This window comes from Rana temporaria, chromosome 4, assembly GCF_905171775.1.
Source record: "Rana temporaria chromosome 4, aRanTem1.1, whole genome shotgun sequence".
In the NCBI taxonomy this organism is placed as follows: domain Eukaryota; kingdom Metazoa; phylum Chordata; class Amphibia; order Anura; family Ranidae; genus Rana; species Rana temporaria.
Genome location: NC_053492.1, coordinates 218,891,925 through 218,907,881, shown reverse-complemented (window position 1 = coordinate 218,907,881; position 15,957 = coordinate 218,891,925). Strand labels below are relative to the sequence as shown.

The 15,957-nt window shown below is 43.7% G+C and overlaps 1 protein-coding gene across 1 annotated transcript in view; it reads left to right on the top strand.

Moving 5' to 3' along the window:
- The window catches only part of ZNF451 (zinc finger protein 451), a 75,068-nt gene that overhangs the window by 50,352 nt on the left and 8,759 nt on the right, over nt 1-15,957 (top strand). The window contains exons 12-14 of the mRNA XM_040349889.1: nt 408-538; nt 2,031-2,217; nt 6,633-6,680. Of these exons, the coding sequence (XP_040205823.1) occupies nt 408-538; nt 2,031-2,217; nt 6,633-6,680 (366 nt within the window). The remainder of the gene's footprint in view (nt 1-407; nt 539-2,030; nt 2,218-6,632; nt 6,681-15,957) is intronic.

Below are 15,957 nucleotides of genomic sequence, written 5' to 3'. Positions count from 1 at the left end.
AAACGTGCATGCTCAAAAGCAAGTTATGAGACGGGAGCACTCGTTCTGGTAAAACTAGTATTCGTAATGGAGATGGCGCATTCGTCACGCTGTAACAGATTGAAAAGCGCGAATCATCTCTCACCAAACTTTTACTAACACAAAAGCAGCCCAAAGGGTGGCGCCATCTGAATGGAACTTCCCCTTTATAGTGCCGTTGTACGTCACCGCGCTTTGCTCAAGCATTTTTTTTTTCCACAATTGTGTATGCAAGGCAGGCTTGATAAGAATCGCGTCGGGAAAAAAAATAGTTTTTTCTAGGACATGAAAAATGGTCGTGTGTACGCGGCTTAAGATTTATTTATTTTCATTTAATAGCTTTGTGTTTTAGACTATCAGTGTTCTCAATATTCTACTTAAATTTGTAGGAGGGAAGGGCACATGGAAACCTCCAATGGACTGCAAATTTTTCAAGCATCTCAACAATACTGGCTGTTTTTTCCTTCACCCTCGCTGCTCTGATCGTAAAGATGCTGCCGACTTTGCCATATGTATTCATGTATGTTTCATATCATTATTTACTTGTTTTATATAATGGCTGATGTTGCAGTTGGTTTTCTTTGCTAAGCAAAATCTGTCTCCGTAACATTTTATAAAGTATTTGGACTCCCTTCCCTTTTTTTTTTTCAGTTTTGTTCTGTTGCAGCCTGATACTAAAATTGTTTAAAAAAATTGTTTTATCATTATTCTACACTCGGTACCGCATACATAATGACAACATTTTAAAAATGACTGTAAAATTTATTAAAAAGAAAATATCGCATGTACTTAAGTATTCAGACCCTTTACTCTTTTTGGGTATGACGCAACAAACTACTCATCTGGATTGGTGCATTTTCTGCCATTTTTCTTTGGAAATTCTCTCGAGCTCAGTCAGGTTGGATGGTGACCATTGGTGGACAGCCATTTTCAGGTCTGTTCAGAGATGTTTAACTACTTGCCGACCAGCCGCCGCAGTTATACGGCAGCAGGTCGGCTCCCCTGCCCGAGAGCCCGTAGCTATACGTCGCTCCCTGAAGTGGCCACTAGGGGCGCGTGCGCCCTCTCCCGCTAGTCCCTGATCCCGTGCAATCACTGCCGGGCACCCACGATCGCTCATTACATAGAAGATCACCCGTCCAATCCCGAGCAAGGGGGAGTGTCTATACGCGGCGGGAACACAGCTATTCAAACAAAAGCTGTAATGTTCCCCGCACGCAGATTAACTCGGCGGAGGCGGCTTTGCAGTATGCAGCGGCGGCAGGGGGGACAATATTTGGCCAGGCATCAGGGGCATTTTACTCCCGCAAATACTTGGTCCCGATACTGGTATCGGTATCGGGACAACCCTAGACCTAACATTTAGAATTTAGGCCAGACAGTTCAATCTTGGTTTTATCAGACCAGAGAATCTTATTCCTCACAGTCTGAAAGTCTGGTGAAGGCTGTTCTTTAACTTTGTCCCATCTCCACACAGGATCTCTGGATTTTTGTTCACCTCTTTCTTAAACAACTGTAGTGTAAGGTTGCAACATAACAAAACTGAAAAAAAGGAAAGGGGTTCTTAATTTATGAATGCACTATATATGTTACATACAGGTCTTTTCTTCCTTTTACGTTACACCAACCTTTCGGCATTGCCTTGCCTTTTTCTGATTCTTCTTAAATTAGGAGATGAATTTTAGATCCTCCTGTAATGTTTTAATTGCAGTTTGTGTCAACATAGGGGAGAGTTCCTATCCCAATGAACCCCAATGCATTGCTTTTGTCCTGTTTCACCCTGTAACCAACCCCTGGGGGATTCCCTAAAAAGAAAAATGGAAAATGTACTGCAAAGAGAGAGGGTGGAAGGAAGCTTGGCCAACAGTGTTCTGGGCATCATCTGGAAGTAAAGGGGATTTTTTTCACCTGGGACAAATGCAGCAATTTAAAATTGATAAAGGATCCTTGTAGAGGCCCCCTAAAAGGACATGTTTTAAAAGGTTTAATTGATGTGTGTTTTTTTTTTTTAGGCTGGACGTTTAGATGAGCGGCTTCCGAAGCAAATCCCTTTTTCTGTCCTGTCTGGTGATAAAGGTTTCCTAGAATTGGAGAACCAGTTTAAGAAAACTCAACGTTCAGCTCATATCCTAAACCCTCACCATGTAGGAGGAGATGTGATGTGTGCTTTACTGAACAGCATATCGGATACCATACAAGGTATATTTCTATCACATTCTATAGCTCAGGCTACACTGAAAAGTAAAAAAATGGATATACACAATTAACTTTGCACTGCAAGTGTACTTGGAAGTTAAGTCGTTGTAGAACTGAGAGGAAGATCTGAAATTAGGGGAAGCTCTGCTGATTTTATCATCCAATCATGTACAAGCAAAAATGCTGTTTATTTTCCTTGCATGTCCCCCTCGAATCTACAGTGATGCACTTCCAAGTGCACTTGCTGTTCAAAGTGCATTTGCCTTAAAGCGGTGGTTCACCCTTAGAGGGCATTTTTTAGCCTTAGATTCCTGCTCGTTTTTACTAGGGGAATCGGCTATTTGTTTTAAAATATGAGCATTACTTACCTGTTTACGAGATGCATCCTCTCCGTTGCTTGCGGGAATGGGCGTTCCTTCTTGATTGACAGTCTTCCGAGAGGCTTCTGACGGTCGCATCCATCGCGTCACGATTTTCCGAAAGAAGCCGAACGTCGGTGCGCAGGCGCAGTATAGAGCCGCACCGACGTTCGGCTTCTTTCGGCTACGAGTGACGCGATGGATGCGACCGTCGGAAGCCTCTCGGAAGACTGTCAATCAAGAAGGAACGCCCACTCCCGAAGACCCATACCCGGAAGCGACGGAAGAAGATGCAGCTCGAAAACGGGTAAGTACAGATCATATTTTAATACAAATAGCCGATTCCCCTAGACCGAACGAGCAGGAAGCTAAGGGAAAAAAAAGAAATGGTTGAACTCCCGCTTTAAGTAAATCAACCCCATTGTCTACATAGGAAAAGCACAATTAAATTCAGGGTAACTGAAGGCTTCTTTCGCACAGGCTATCTGATCAGTTCTGCCTGTCCAGGTTTTTTTTTTTTAAGCGGACCTGATTGAATGGTTCATGTAATCCTATGGACCGGCAGATGTAAACAGACTTCTCCGTTTACACCTGCTTACTTTTGATCCGGTCCTCTAAAATAAAAAAAATGGAAGGGGATGCATCTCAATCCTTCTAATGGAATCGGAGGGCAGTCTGCTGTAAACGGACAGCTGGTTTATTTACACTCGGCTGCCTATAGAGCAGAGCGAGCTTTGTCCGTGTCCACTCTGCAGAAACTGAGCAGACATGTATTTTGCCTGCACTGCTCAGCAGGGGTTCAGCTGACAGATCCCCTGCTGAGAAAATCGGATTCCGCCCCGCGTGAAAGGGACTTAAGTGTCCTTGACCATAGAAAAGCGAAGTGTCTCCGACATTGCATATAAGCTCTTAAATGTTTCTTTATTTTTATTTACCTCTCTCCGCCGATGGTACGCATAAATGCAGCCTCACAGAAGTCTTTATTTGTAATGCCGCATATATGCATACCTGCGTGGACCTACTTTGCCGGGAGGGTGTCAATACATGTCCTCCTGCGCTCAAGGGGCCTTCGTGCCTTCTGTGGGGCACGTGTGGCACGCTCTGTGATCAGCGAGTCCGAGACTCGATCCGGACCCCTTGCCACGTGATCAGCTGTCAGCACAAGACAGCTGATTATGTGATGTAAACAGTGCCACCTTATCTCTGCCCATCAGTGCAGACTTATCAGCGCATATCAACGGAGGAGAAAAATTACCTGGTGTGTGTGTGTGTTTGCTTTTTGTTTTTTTTGTAATAATATAAAAACCCCAGTGGTGATCAAATACCACCAAAAGAAAGCTCTATTTGTGTGAAAACAAAATGATAAAAATGTCATTTGTGTACAGTGTTGCTTGACCACCACCAATTGTCATTTAAAGTGTGACTGCGTTAAAAGCTGACAATTGGCCTGGGCAGGAGGGGGGTTTAAGTTCCCAGTAAGCAAGTGGTTACATTTTGTTTTGGTGTCTTTGTTTTGGGTAGGATAAAAAAAATGCAAAATGCACACTCATTTCTGATCCATATTACAGGTACAAACAACAAGTAACATTCACATGTGTACAAAAAGAGAGGTCAGCTGCTCACTATGAGATAAACATTGTCACATGTGTCTCATTAATTGCATACTCGCCAATGTGGTGCGGTCTCCATAAGCTAATCGGATACTACAGAAAAAACGGGGGAAGGAAAGAAAACCCCCCTAAACAAACTATGGAAGAAGCTGCTTGAAAAAAAATAATGGTATTTTAGTAGCATAGAAAAATAAATTTTACACACTTTAACCACTTCCCGACCGCCGCATGTATATGTACGTCCACAGAATGGCACGTACAGGTAGATGGGCGTACAGGTACGTTTCCGCGGGTCGGGGGTTCGATCGGGACCCCCCCTGCTACATGCGGCGGTCGGATACCCGCGGGGAGCGATCCGGGACGACGGCGCGGCTATTAGTTTATAATCGCTCCCCGGAGCTGAAGAATGGGGAGAGATGTATGTAAACACGGCTTCCCTGTGCTTCACTGTGGCGGCTGCATCGATCGAGTCATCCCTTTTATAGGGAGACTCGATCGATGACATCAGTCCTACAGCCACACCCCCTACAGTTGTAAACACACACTAGGTGAACACTAACTCCTACAGCACCACCTGTGGTTAACTCCCAAACTGCAACTGTCATTTTCACAATAAACAATGCAATTTAAATGCATTTTTTGCTGTGAAAATGACAATGGTCCCAAAAATGTGTCAAAATTGTGCGAAGTGTCCGCCATAATATCGCAGTCACGAAAAAAAATCGCTGATCGCCGCCATTAGTAGTAAAAAAAAAATAATTCATAAAAATGCAATAAAACTATCCCCTATTTTGTAAACGCTATAAATTTTGCGCAAACCAATCGATAAACGCTTATTGCGATTTTTTTTTTTTTTTTTTTTTTTACCAAAAATAGGTCGAAGAATACGTATCGCCCTAAACTGAGGGGAAAAAAAAATTATATATGTTTTTGGGGGATATTTATTATAGCAATAAGTAAAAAATATTGAATTTTTTTCAAAATTGTCGCTCTATTTTTGTTTATAGCGCAAAAAATAAAAACCGCAGAGGTGATCAAATACCACCAAAAGAAAGCTCTATTTGTGGGGGGAAAAGGATGCCAATTTTGTTTGGGAGCCACGTCGCACGACCGCGCAATTGTCTGTTAAAGCGACGCAGTGCCGAATCGCAAAACCTGGCCTGGGCATTTAGCTGCCTAAAGGTCCGGGGCTTAAGTGGTTAAAGACATCAGATACCCATCACCCAATTATTTAAAAATAGCAAGACAAGGCTGTCTAAACTAACAACAACTACGCCGCAAGCTGCATGCATGCTATATATCCTCTGAGGGGTCACCAAAGTAATGGTATCTGGTAGGTGATTTCCAGATCCAATAAATGGCACCCTACAATATGAACTAAACAGGTCCCCCAACTGGGGAATAGACAGGGATATTGATAGATTGTGGCTATGCACATGAAGCTCCTGGGTGATTTGTGCCACCGTTTTTGCTAAATACCAGTAATTGGCCGATTATTAAATCCTGTAGAGAAATGGCATATAGCTGATTTATAAATTATAGATCGATTCGGTTAATCATTTACAGATTTGATCAGGCATTATGAGGCTGAAGCAAAAATGGAAGTAAAGCAAAGCAAAGCACAGTCCCAAAACTTTGAGCAGCTGAGGACAAGAAACCTCAAATAGGCTGATATTGAAATAGTGACAGTCATATAGCAGAAGCTCATGGACCACCGGTCCGCTCACCCAGCCTGGTTTACACAGAGGGAGCCTTGTTCATCAAGCAGACTTCCTGGTATCTCTTCGATTGGAAACTGGCAGTCACGAACTGCAATAGAATTCATACAGCTGGAGTTGGTATGCTTGTGTATATCCTCTCCGAGGTGCCTGGCTGGGGGTTCTGCTGGCCAAAGTGTGGCTTTGTGAAATTTTCAAAGTGCCGATTAGCTCAAACAAACCTCGCTGCTACTGGCTTCAGTGCGGTGCATTGCAATTTTTTTTTTTCTATGCAATTAAAATACCATTATTAGGCAGCTTGGTCCACCCGTAGTACCTTTTTAGGGGGTTTTCTTTCCTCAACTCCCCCCCCCCCCCCATTATTTTTTCTGTAACATTCACATGTGGTATAGTTAAATCGACAGGAGCAGGGGAATTTATTTTGGGTTGTTCTTTGGCAAGTTATAGTAATAGCAAGAAATATGCAGTTCAGTTAAAATAAAATAAAAAAATGCGTTACCATTTGCCACCAAAAGAGAGCCCAATTTTTGTCCTGAAAAATGCAAGGTATAATCCACCTGGATACACCAACTAGTTGTGGTGATTTGTACAATTTTACTAACGCATGTCAAAGTTGCAAAATTGTGTTCAAGCATTAGCATTTGTTTTACCCTCAGTCACTAAGGGGTTAATCCTGTAATATTGCCTTTTTATTTTTTTGCTAAATAAGCTGAATATTTTCTTTTCTACAGACGCACATGATGAAGACATGGACATAACCTCAGTAGAACAGGATGAAGGTTTGTCTTAATTTTGCAAGCAAGATTTTTATTTTATTTTCTAAACCCTGCATGTTTGGTAGTTTGTCTGCCTGCTGTGCTCTTCCTAACCGTATTGTTCCTTTTGTCAATTAACCTGCGTGTTTTACTCTTTCTGCTTCCCCTTTTCAAAATAACCCTTGTGGTGTAAGCGATTTGTACTTGAAATAATTTTTAGCAAACTCCTTGTTTTCCATCCTTGAAGGGTACAGTAAGCATTTTAAATGCGATCATAAAGACCGTAACTACTCATGCACACTGGATGTTATAAAATCGCCAGTAGCATTTGCTGTAGTTGTAGAATTAGTTTTGCTCAAACTTTTTGCAGTAGCAGTTTTTTTTGTTTTTGTTTTTTAATAGCAAAACTTTACTCACACAAAAGCTTAATGCTCAAGAATGAAAAATGCAGAAAAGCATTGTTATAGCTGAAAACACCTCTTCAAACCCACTGGGTCTGTGTTTTATTTATTTTTTATTTATTTTTTCAGGCAAAAAACGCCCCTTATAAAAAATCCTGATAAAATCCTATGTGTTCATGGACCACTAGGGAGCCGATGCACGTGCGACCGCCGGGCACCCACGATCGCTTCACACAGAGACGGAACGGAAATCTGTCTGTGTAAACGGACAGATCTCCATGCTGTCAGGGGTGAGGAGAGCGATCTGTTGTTTATACCAAGTATAAACAAGGATCTGTCTCCTTACCCAGGCAGTGTCACCCCCCCTCCCCTTAGATATTCACTCCCTAGGGAACACAGTTAACCCCTTGACCGCCCTCTAATGTTAACCCCCTACATTTACACAGTAATCGGTGCATTTTTATAGCACTGATGGCTGTATAAATGCCAATGGTCCCAAAAAAGTGTCCAATCTGTCTGCCATAATGTGCAGTCATGATTAAAAATCGCAGATCGCCACCATTAATAGTAGACGCTATAACTTTTGCGCAAACGAATCAATATACGCTTTATTGTGATTTTTTTTTTTTATTAAAAATCTGTAGAAGAATACATATTGGCCTAAACTGAGGAAAAAAATTGCTTTTAAAAAAAAAAAATGGATATTTATTATAGCAAAAAGTACAAAATATTGTGGCTTTTTTTTCACAATTTGTTTTATTTTAGCGCAAAAAATAAAAACCACAGAGATTATCAAATGCCACCAAAAGAAAGTGCCATTTGTGGATCAAAATGCGTAAATTTTGTTGTCAACTACTGTAGCTGCTCTAAGACTATTGATGATCCTCTCTATCTTAGTCTCTTCCATCTCTGAGCCATGCCCCCAAACCAAGAGAGCTTGCCTACTCTCTGATGTAGTGGGCACTACTCTGAGGTTAAAAAAAACAGGCTGTTGCTACCACCAGCTCTGGCCTTGGTTCTATAGACCCTGTAGGTCAACGAAAGTATTCCTCCACCCCCCCCCCCCCCCCCCCCTGCATTATTATATCTTCTTAATGAGAAATATGGTAAGATGTGTTCAACTCCTGCACTTAAATCTGCATTTTCTTGTTTGAACAGAGTGACTACCATTCCATTGGAAGGTACACTTTCTTTTAGGTTGGGTTCACACTAGTGCGGATTTTCCCGCATTCAATTCTCACAGCAGGAGATTGTGACCGGCTCTCTATGGAGTTGGTTTTACATATCCCTGCAGCAGCTCCGGTGCTAATTGCACAGGAGCCCTGTGCATCTTTTGGTCTGTTTTCAGGTCTGAATTCAGCCAAAAATTTGGGCTGAAATCGGACCAGAACTGTGAATAAGGATTCACCGGACTCCTGCTGTGAGCTGCTGCATGCTCATATGTGAACCCAGCCTAAAGGACTCTGCAGGCTGAAAGCCCCTTCCAGGGTCTTTATTTGTGTTTACTGGCACTATGCTATATCTGTTTCTGGTCGAAGCCCTAATTCCACGGACCCTTTTTTGACTGGTCTATGTCACTTAAGTAAGCTTTGACTGGACCAACAGCTGATGGATTGCTTAGACCAGATGGCCAGTACATTGTAAAAGCTAGTCATGGCCATCACTGGAAATAAGAGTACCAGTGAAAAGGTCGAGCTTGTAAGCCTACACCATCCTTCCCAGAAAATATGATTTTTGTTCTCCCCATGAAATCCTTTTTTCCCCACACTCTGTTTTACAATCCAGGTCCCAGCCCTCTGTGTTTATGGCCTCTGCACTTGGCACTCCTTTGTGAAGAAACATGAAGTCTGCTTTTCATGGTAGGAGCTGGAGTTATACCCTGGAATAGCCTCCATTTTTTTGCGTTTTCAGTGTCAATTCCTCCAGTAGGTAGCAGTATAACCCAGTTGTTCCAGAATTGCATGTAAAAAAAATTCAAGGCAAGAGTGCATAATTGGGGTAACTTCAAAGGGTAAAAAATAAAAGAAATTTTTTAAGAAATATAAAGAAATCGTAGAGCAATGTAAACCTGTACAAAAATAGAGCAGTTGCCCAAAGCAGCTAGCTTAGTTTTTTATATAAAACAAAAGAAGTAGTTTGGTTTCTGCAGAAGAGTACCTTTTTCTCTCCATATTTCAGTCGATCCCTGACTATTGCTTTTAAAGTACCTGTCTGTGTTGTGGTCACATGAGACCAAAATCAAGCTCTTTGGCATCAACTCAACTTGCCGTGTTTGGAGAAGGAGAAATGCTGCCTATGACCCCAACAACACCCTGCCCACCGTCCAACATGGAGATGGGAACATTATGCTTTTGGGGGTGGTTTTCTGCTAAGGGGAAAGGACAACTTCACTGCATCAAAGAGACAATGGACTGGGCCATGTACTGTCAAGTCTTGGGCGAGAACCTCCTTCACTCAGCCAGGACATTAAAAATGGGTCATGGGTGGGTCTTCAAGTCCTTAAAGCGGTGGTTCACCCTTATTAACATCTTTTTAGCATAAAATGAGGCATAGTAGCGCGAGTTACAGTATGCCTGTCTTTATTTTTTTAGTCCCGTACTCACAGTGTAATCGTAGAGACAAGATTCCGGCTCTGGCACGTCACGCTCCCCGAAGACAGCCGGAACAGGTTTTGGCTCTTCACGGCGCTATACAGCGCCTGCGCACAGACTATGCGCAGGCGCCGTGAAGCGCCAAGTCCTATTTCGGGTATTTCCGGAGAATCGTGACGTGCCATAGCCGGCTGTCAATCATGCTCCCTCTCCATAGGAACGCCCATTCCCCCAGGGGGGTCGGAATCTTGTCTCTACGATTACACTGTGAGTACGGGACTAAAAAAATAAAGACAGGCATACTGCAGCTCGCGCTACTATGCCTCATTTTATGCTAGAAGAAAAAAAATGTATTTATTTTTTATTAATAGGGTGAACCCCCGCTTTAATCCCATAGAAAATATGTGGAGAGAGCTGAAGGTTCGAGTTACCAAATTTCAGCCTCGAAACCTTAATGACTTGGAGAGGATCTGAAAAGAGGAGTGGGACAAAATCCCTCCTGAGAAGTGTGCAAACCTGGTGGCCATCTACAAGAAACGTCTAATCTGTGATTGCCAACAGGTTTTGCCACCAAGTACCAAGTCATGTTTTGCGAAGGGGTCAAATCATTTTTTCACTCATTAAAATTAAAATTCAAATCAATTTATAACTTTTTTGAAATGCGTTTTTCTGGGAGTTTTATTTTTTTTGTCTTTCTATCTCTCACTGTTAAAAATAAACCTACCATTAAAATTATAAACTGATCATTTGTTTGTCAGTGCGCAAATGTACAAAATCAGCAGGGGCTCAAATACTTTTTTACCATACTGTATGCTTGCATTTAATGAAAATATTTTATGCGCTCTATATTTTAACCACTTTAGCCCTGGAAGATTTGACTGCTCAATGACCAGATATATATATATATATATATATATATATATATATATATGTGTGTGTGTGTGTGTGTGTGTGTGTGTATATATATATATATATATATATATATATATATATATATATATATATATATATATATATATATATACAAAAAAAAAAAATTTCTACTCAATTTTAGTCATACATTAGGCCAACATGTATTCAGCCACATGTGTTTGTTAAAAAATGCCAATGAGCGTATATTTATTGGTTTGCGCAAAAGTTATATAGCTAGAATCAGAGAGATGGCCACAACTTTGCGGCGGCGTAGCTTATCGTGTTTAGGCTACGCCGCTGTAAGTTAGCGAGGCAAGTACTTGATTCTCAAAGTACTTGCCTGCTAAGTTACGGCGGCGTAGCCTAAAGCGGGCGGGCGTAAGGGCGCCTAATTCAAATTTGTCTGAGGGGGCGTGTTTTATGATAATGAGGCTTGACCCGACGTGATTGACGTTTTTTTTTTTAACTGCGCAAGCCCCGGGCGCCTACATTTCCCAGTGTGCATTGCAGCTAAGTCCGCCGCACGGGCCTATTGATTTTGACTTGGACGTAAACAACGTAAATCCCTATTCACTGACGACTTACGCAAACGACGTAAAGTTTTCGAATTTCGATGCGGGAACGGCGGCCATACTTTAACATTACTATTAGATGGAATAACTTTAGGCCTCATAATGTGTTATGGAAACGGCGTATCTGTACTGCGTCGGCCGGGCGTACGTTCGTGAATAGGCGTAACTAGTGATTTACTTATTCTACGCCGACCGCAAAATGGAAGCGCCACCTAGCGGCCAGCCAAAATATTGCACCCTAAGATAGGACGGCGCAAGCAGTCCTATCTTAGATAGGTTTAAGTGTATCTCTGTTTGAGAATACACTTAAACCTAGGTCGGCGCAGATTCAGAGTTAGGTCGGCATATCTACTGATACGCCGACCTAACTCTACCTGAATCTAGCTAATAGCGTCTACAAGCTAGATCACATTTTCTGGAGTTTACGCAGCTTTTAGTTTTATGACTGCGTATCTCATTTCTTGAGGTGCTAAAATGGCAGGGCAGTACAAACACCCCCAAATGACACCATTTTGTAAAGTAGACACCCTTAAGAAAATTGCTGAGAGGCATGTTGAGCCTGTTGAATATTTTATTTTTTGTCACAAGAGATTGAAACATAAAAAAAAAAAAGAAAAAGTTGTCACTAAATGATATTTCTCTTATCGTCCATGGATGGACACAGCTCCTTAAATCTTGACAAGTGGGGTTATGTTCCCTGTTTACAGGAGAGGACTAGGCAGAAACATGTTAAATAGTTAAATACATGTTACATTAACAGACTTGAACAGCCCCGCCCAGGGGGCGGTCCCTCCAGACATAACCCTCCTCACTGCATCTTGCAGCCCCAGTTTCGTTCTGCCTAGCAAAGGAGAAGGACGTATGGCTCCCTTTGGGCCCAGCGCCCTGAGGAGAAATTTTATTTTATTTTACTTTACTTTTTCTTGAAGAATCTTCTTTCAACTGTTGGCTGAGAGACAGGCTGGATAATATAGATCCTTGTAGTCTACTCAGTCCGACCAGCAAGCGTGGGCACACCTTTGCAAAGAGGCTTGGTCTGCCACGCCATACCTCATGACTCCTGAGGTGGCCGGTGAGCTTTGCTCCGAGGTCCACATATGACTGGGCTGTGGTGTTGTCTCACTCACAGTGGACCGGGCCGACCGCTACCTCCATTTCGGTTGTAGTTCTGTCAGGAATGCGTCAGCGAGTCCTCGTTTGGACGGGTAAGTACAGTCCCTCCTGCTTCGGTGGGTTGGTACGGCTGGGCATTCCTGGGGTTCGGGGGTCCCTTCCCCTTACTTCCCTGCTCCTTTCCCTTGCTGCATTGCTAACAGCTGTCAGGGGGGAGGGGGCCTTCCTGAGGGGACTGTGTTATCTGGCCTGTGTTTTTTCTTTTTTGTATTGGGCTTTCCTGTGAGGTAAAAAGCCCTGTGATGAGCACAGATGTTTATGATTATACTTCAGCAGAGGCTGACTGATTGGTGACACCTGTAACGGTTTTGCTTTTTATGCTGTATCTGTGTCTTATCCTTAAATAAAACAGCCCTAGGAGGCTTTTCCTGTTTAACCTCTTGACCACCGCCCCATGTCAAAAAGACGTCCTCTTTTTAAAGTTGAATATCTCGATAACGGCAGCAGCTGCTGCCACAACCGAGATATTCATCTTTTCAGGGGGCGGTGGTGTACACGATAACGGCGGTCTCCGCGGCGGATTCGCCGCGAGATCGCCGTTATCGGTGGCGGGAGAGGGGCCCCCCCTCCCGCCGCTCTCCCGCGCCCTCCGCCGCTTACCGGAGCCTTCGGTAGCGGCGGAGGGGATCCCATGTGTCCGGCAGCTGAGCGGGGACGGGACTGAAGGAGAAATCTCCTTCACCCGTCCTCATAGCTCTGCTGGGCGGAAGTGACGTCAAAACGTCAGTCCCGCCCAGCCTCTTAAAGAAACATTTTTTTTTTTGTCATTTGAAAAAATTACTTTTTTTTTTATTTTATTTTTTGCATTTAAGTCTAATTATGAGATCTGAGGTCTTTTTGACCCCAGATCTCATATTTAAGAGGACCTGTCATGCTTTTTTCTATTACAAGGGATGTTTACATTCCTTGTAATAGGAATAAAAGTGATCAATTTTTTTATTTTTTTTTTCAGTGTAAAAAATTATAAAACTAAATAAAAATAAATAAGAAAACCAAAAAAAAATTTTTTAAAGCGCCCCGTCCCGACGAGCTCGCGCGCAGAAGCAAACGCATACGCGAGTAGCGCCCGCATATGAAAACGGTATTCAAACCACACAAGTGAGGTATCGCCGCGATCGTTAGAGTGAGAGCAATAATTCTAGCCCTAGACCTACTCTGCAACTCAAAAAATGCAACCTGTAGAATTTTTTAAACGTCGCCTATCGAGATTTTTAAGGGTAAAAGTTTGACGCCATGCCACGAGCGGGCGCAATTTTTAAGCGTGACATGTTGGGTATCATTTTACTCGGCGTAACATTATCTTTCACAATATATAAAAAAATTGGGCAAAATGTATTGTTGTCTTATTTTTTAATTCAAAAAAGTGATTTTTATCCAAAAAAAGTGCGCTTGTAAGACCGCTGTGCAAATACGGTGTAACAAAAAGTATTGCAATGACTGCCATTTTATTCCCTAGGATGTCTGCTAAAAAAAAATATATATAATGTTTGGGGGTTCTGATTAATTTTCTAGCAAAAAAATTGTGATTTTCACATGAAGGAGAGAAGTGCCAGAATTAACCCGGTGGGCAAGTGGTTAAACACGGGTCCTGCAAAAGTTACCTCACGGTTCTTTTCCTCACAGGCAGCGCTGGGCAGTCTCCTCCTGAGGGAGTCCCCTGGTTACCCCTGGTCAGCGCAGCAAGTGGGTGAGAGGCCCTGAATAGGGCTCTAGGAGCTTTTGTCTATTTGTATGGACAGGTGTGCATATTATAATACACACTATGTAAATATTGGAGTCAGTATCTGGGTCCTTCCCCACATGCTGGTGGTGGCAGCAGGTGTTAGCACCTGGGATTCCCACAGAGTTTTTTTGTTAGTCCTGGACACAGTTTGTGCCAGGGTGGGGGTGGACTGCGGGCGGGCGGTAAAAGAGTGCCCCCTTCCCCCGTTATCCCCTGGGGAATGCTCTGTTATGGAGCCATGGACTAGGTACCTAGTTAAAAAAAAAAAGGCAGAATAAGGCATTTATGGGTGCGCTTTTTACTGCTGCAAGGGACTCTCCTAAGCTGCATAGTGCAGCTGGGTTTCCGCCGAGGGCTCGGTCTTTTTTGGATCACACAAATCAGACCGCTGTGTAGGTTTTTTCCTTCTGTGCCCTTCTTTGATAATTTCTGAGATGCGGAATGAGAAAAGCCACTGAGGGCTTTTGTAGTCCCTCACCGCCGGGCGGGAACCCCCGCTTGTATGGATCTGACTGATAGAAGATCCGAAGTACTGACCCGTTCCATGTTTATCATGCTGGGGTCTGGCTTGCGGCCTATTGTGGCCACTACACTGGGGTCTCAGTGGTCGCTGGCGCTATTTTTTGGGAGGTTTTTCAATTACATTGAAATCTCCCATTGGCGCCCATTTTGTCGTAGCCACGCTATGGCGCAGCTTACATTGTGCTGGCCATTTTCCTGTGGCCGCGTTCTGAACGCTCGGCGGCCATCTTGGAGTAGTCCTGACCCCTAGTGCTGTATACAACTCACAGAGTGAGCATTTTGCACCAGACAGTGGAGGAGCACCGACTCTCTCCTGAGGTTATTAGCCTAGCGGACCAGCTGGTCCAGGGCCTCATATAGGTCTGTGATGCTTCATTGAATGCTGCGCCCTTGTTATCCAGGGCGTCTGTTTCAGAATGGTTTTATGCACACGGTGGTGTAGTGCTTAACTCCATTACTTGGCAAAAGAGTCATTGGTTCGAATCTGCACACTGACGCCAATCTGCCTGGAGCTTGCATTGTCGCTCCCTGTGTCTGCGTGGGTTTCCTCCGGGTACTCCGGTTTCCTCCAAAGACATGTGTGCATACACCTACATAATATACATACACACTCTGTGTGTGTATTATTTAGGGGCAACCCTCCCAGGCCGTCAAAGGCCCAGCTGGGGGACTAATCTGTCCCTGGGTGCATAAGCCGATCACGCCGGCACCCAAATCCTGCCAATGTATATAGCCTTCCCTCCCTGCCTCTAGGTGGGAGGGGCGGCTTGCAGGTTCACAATTCAGTGAAACCTCCCTGCTCTCCGACTAGTGGGTCTGTGAGGTGGTCTCTTCGGAGTACTAGATAGGGTTTCCTCCTATCCACAGAACAAAGTTCTGTCCTTGTGTCTTCCCCTCCCGGCCCGTCGGTCTGCCTTGGGCAGTGTGGGATTTGCTAAGCTGCAAGGTAATTTTACCTTTCCTGCAGGACGAGAGTTTTGGGGTTTTCTATGGGCCTCAGGCCCTAAATACCTTTTGTGAACGTCGGGTAGTTCCGCATGGAATCCATTTGTTCGGTGGTAGCTGCGCTTCATCCGGGGGATGTCCTGACGTCCTCGGACATCAGGGACGCATACATGCATGTCCCGTTTTGCACATGTCAGTGTTTTTTTCTGTGCTTCGTGATGAGAGAAGGGTCTCTGTCAGCCTGTGGCCCTCCCTTTTGATCTGGCGTCAGCACCATGGGTTTTCAGCTAGGAGCTCGCACTTATTTGAATTTTGTTGGGACAGCGAGGCTTTGCCTCATTGGCTACTTTGACGACTTTCTTCTGAGAGCAGCTTCTGTCTCCGACCTAGTGGATGGGTTATTCCCATTCAGACCCTCCGAAGATTCGGGTGGATGTTAAACGTTTAGGCCAGAAAGTGTAG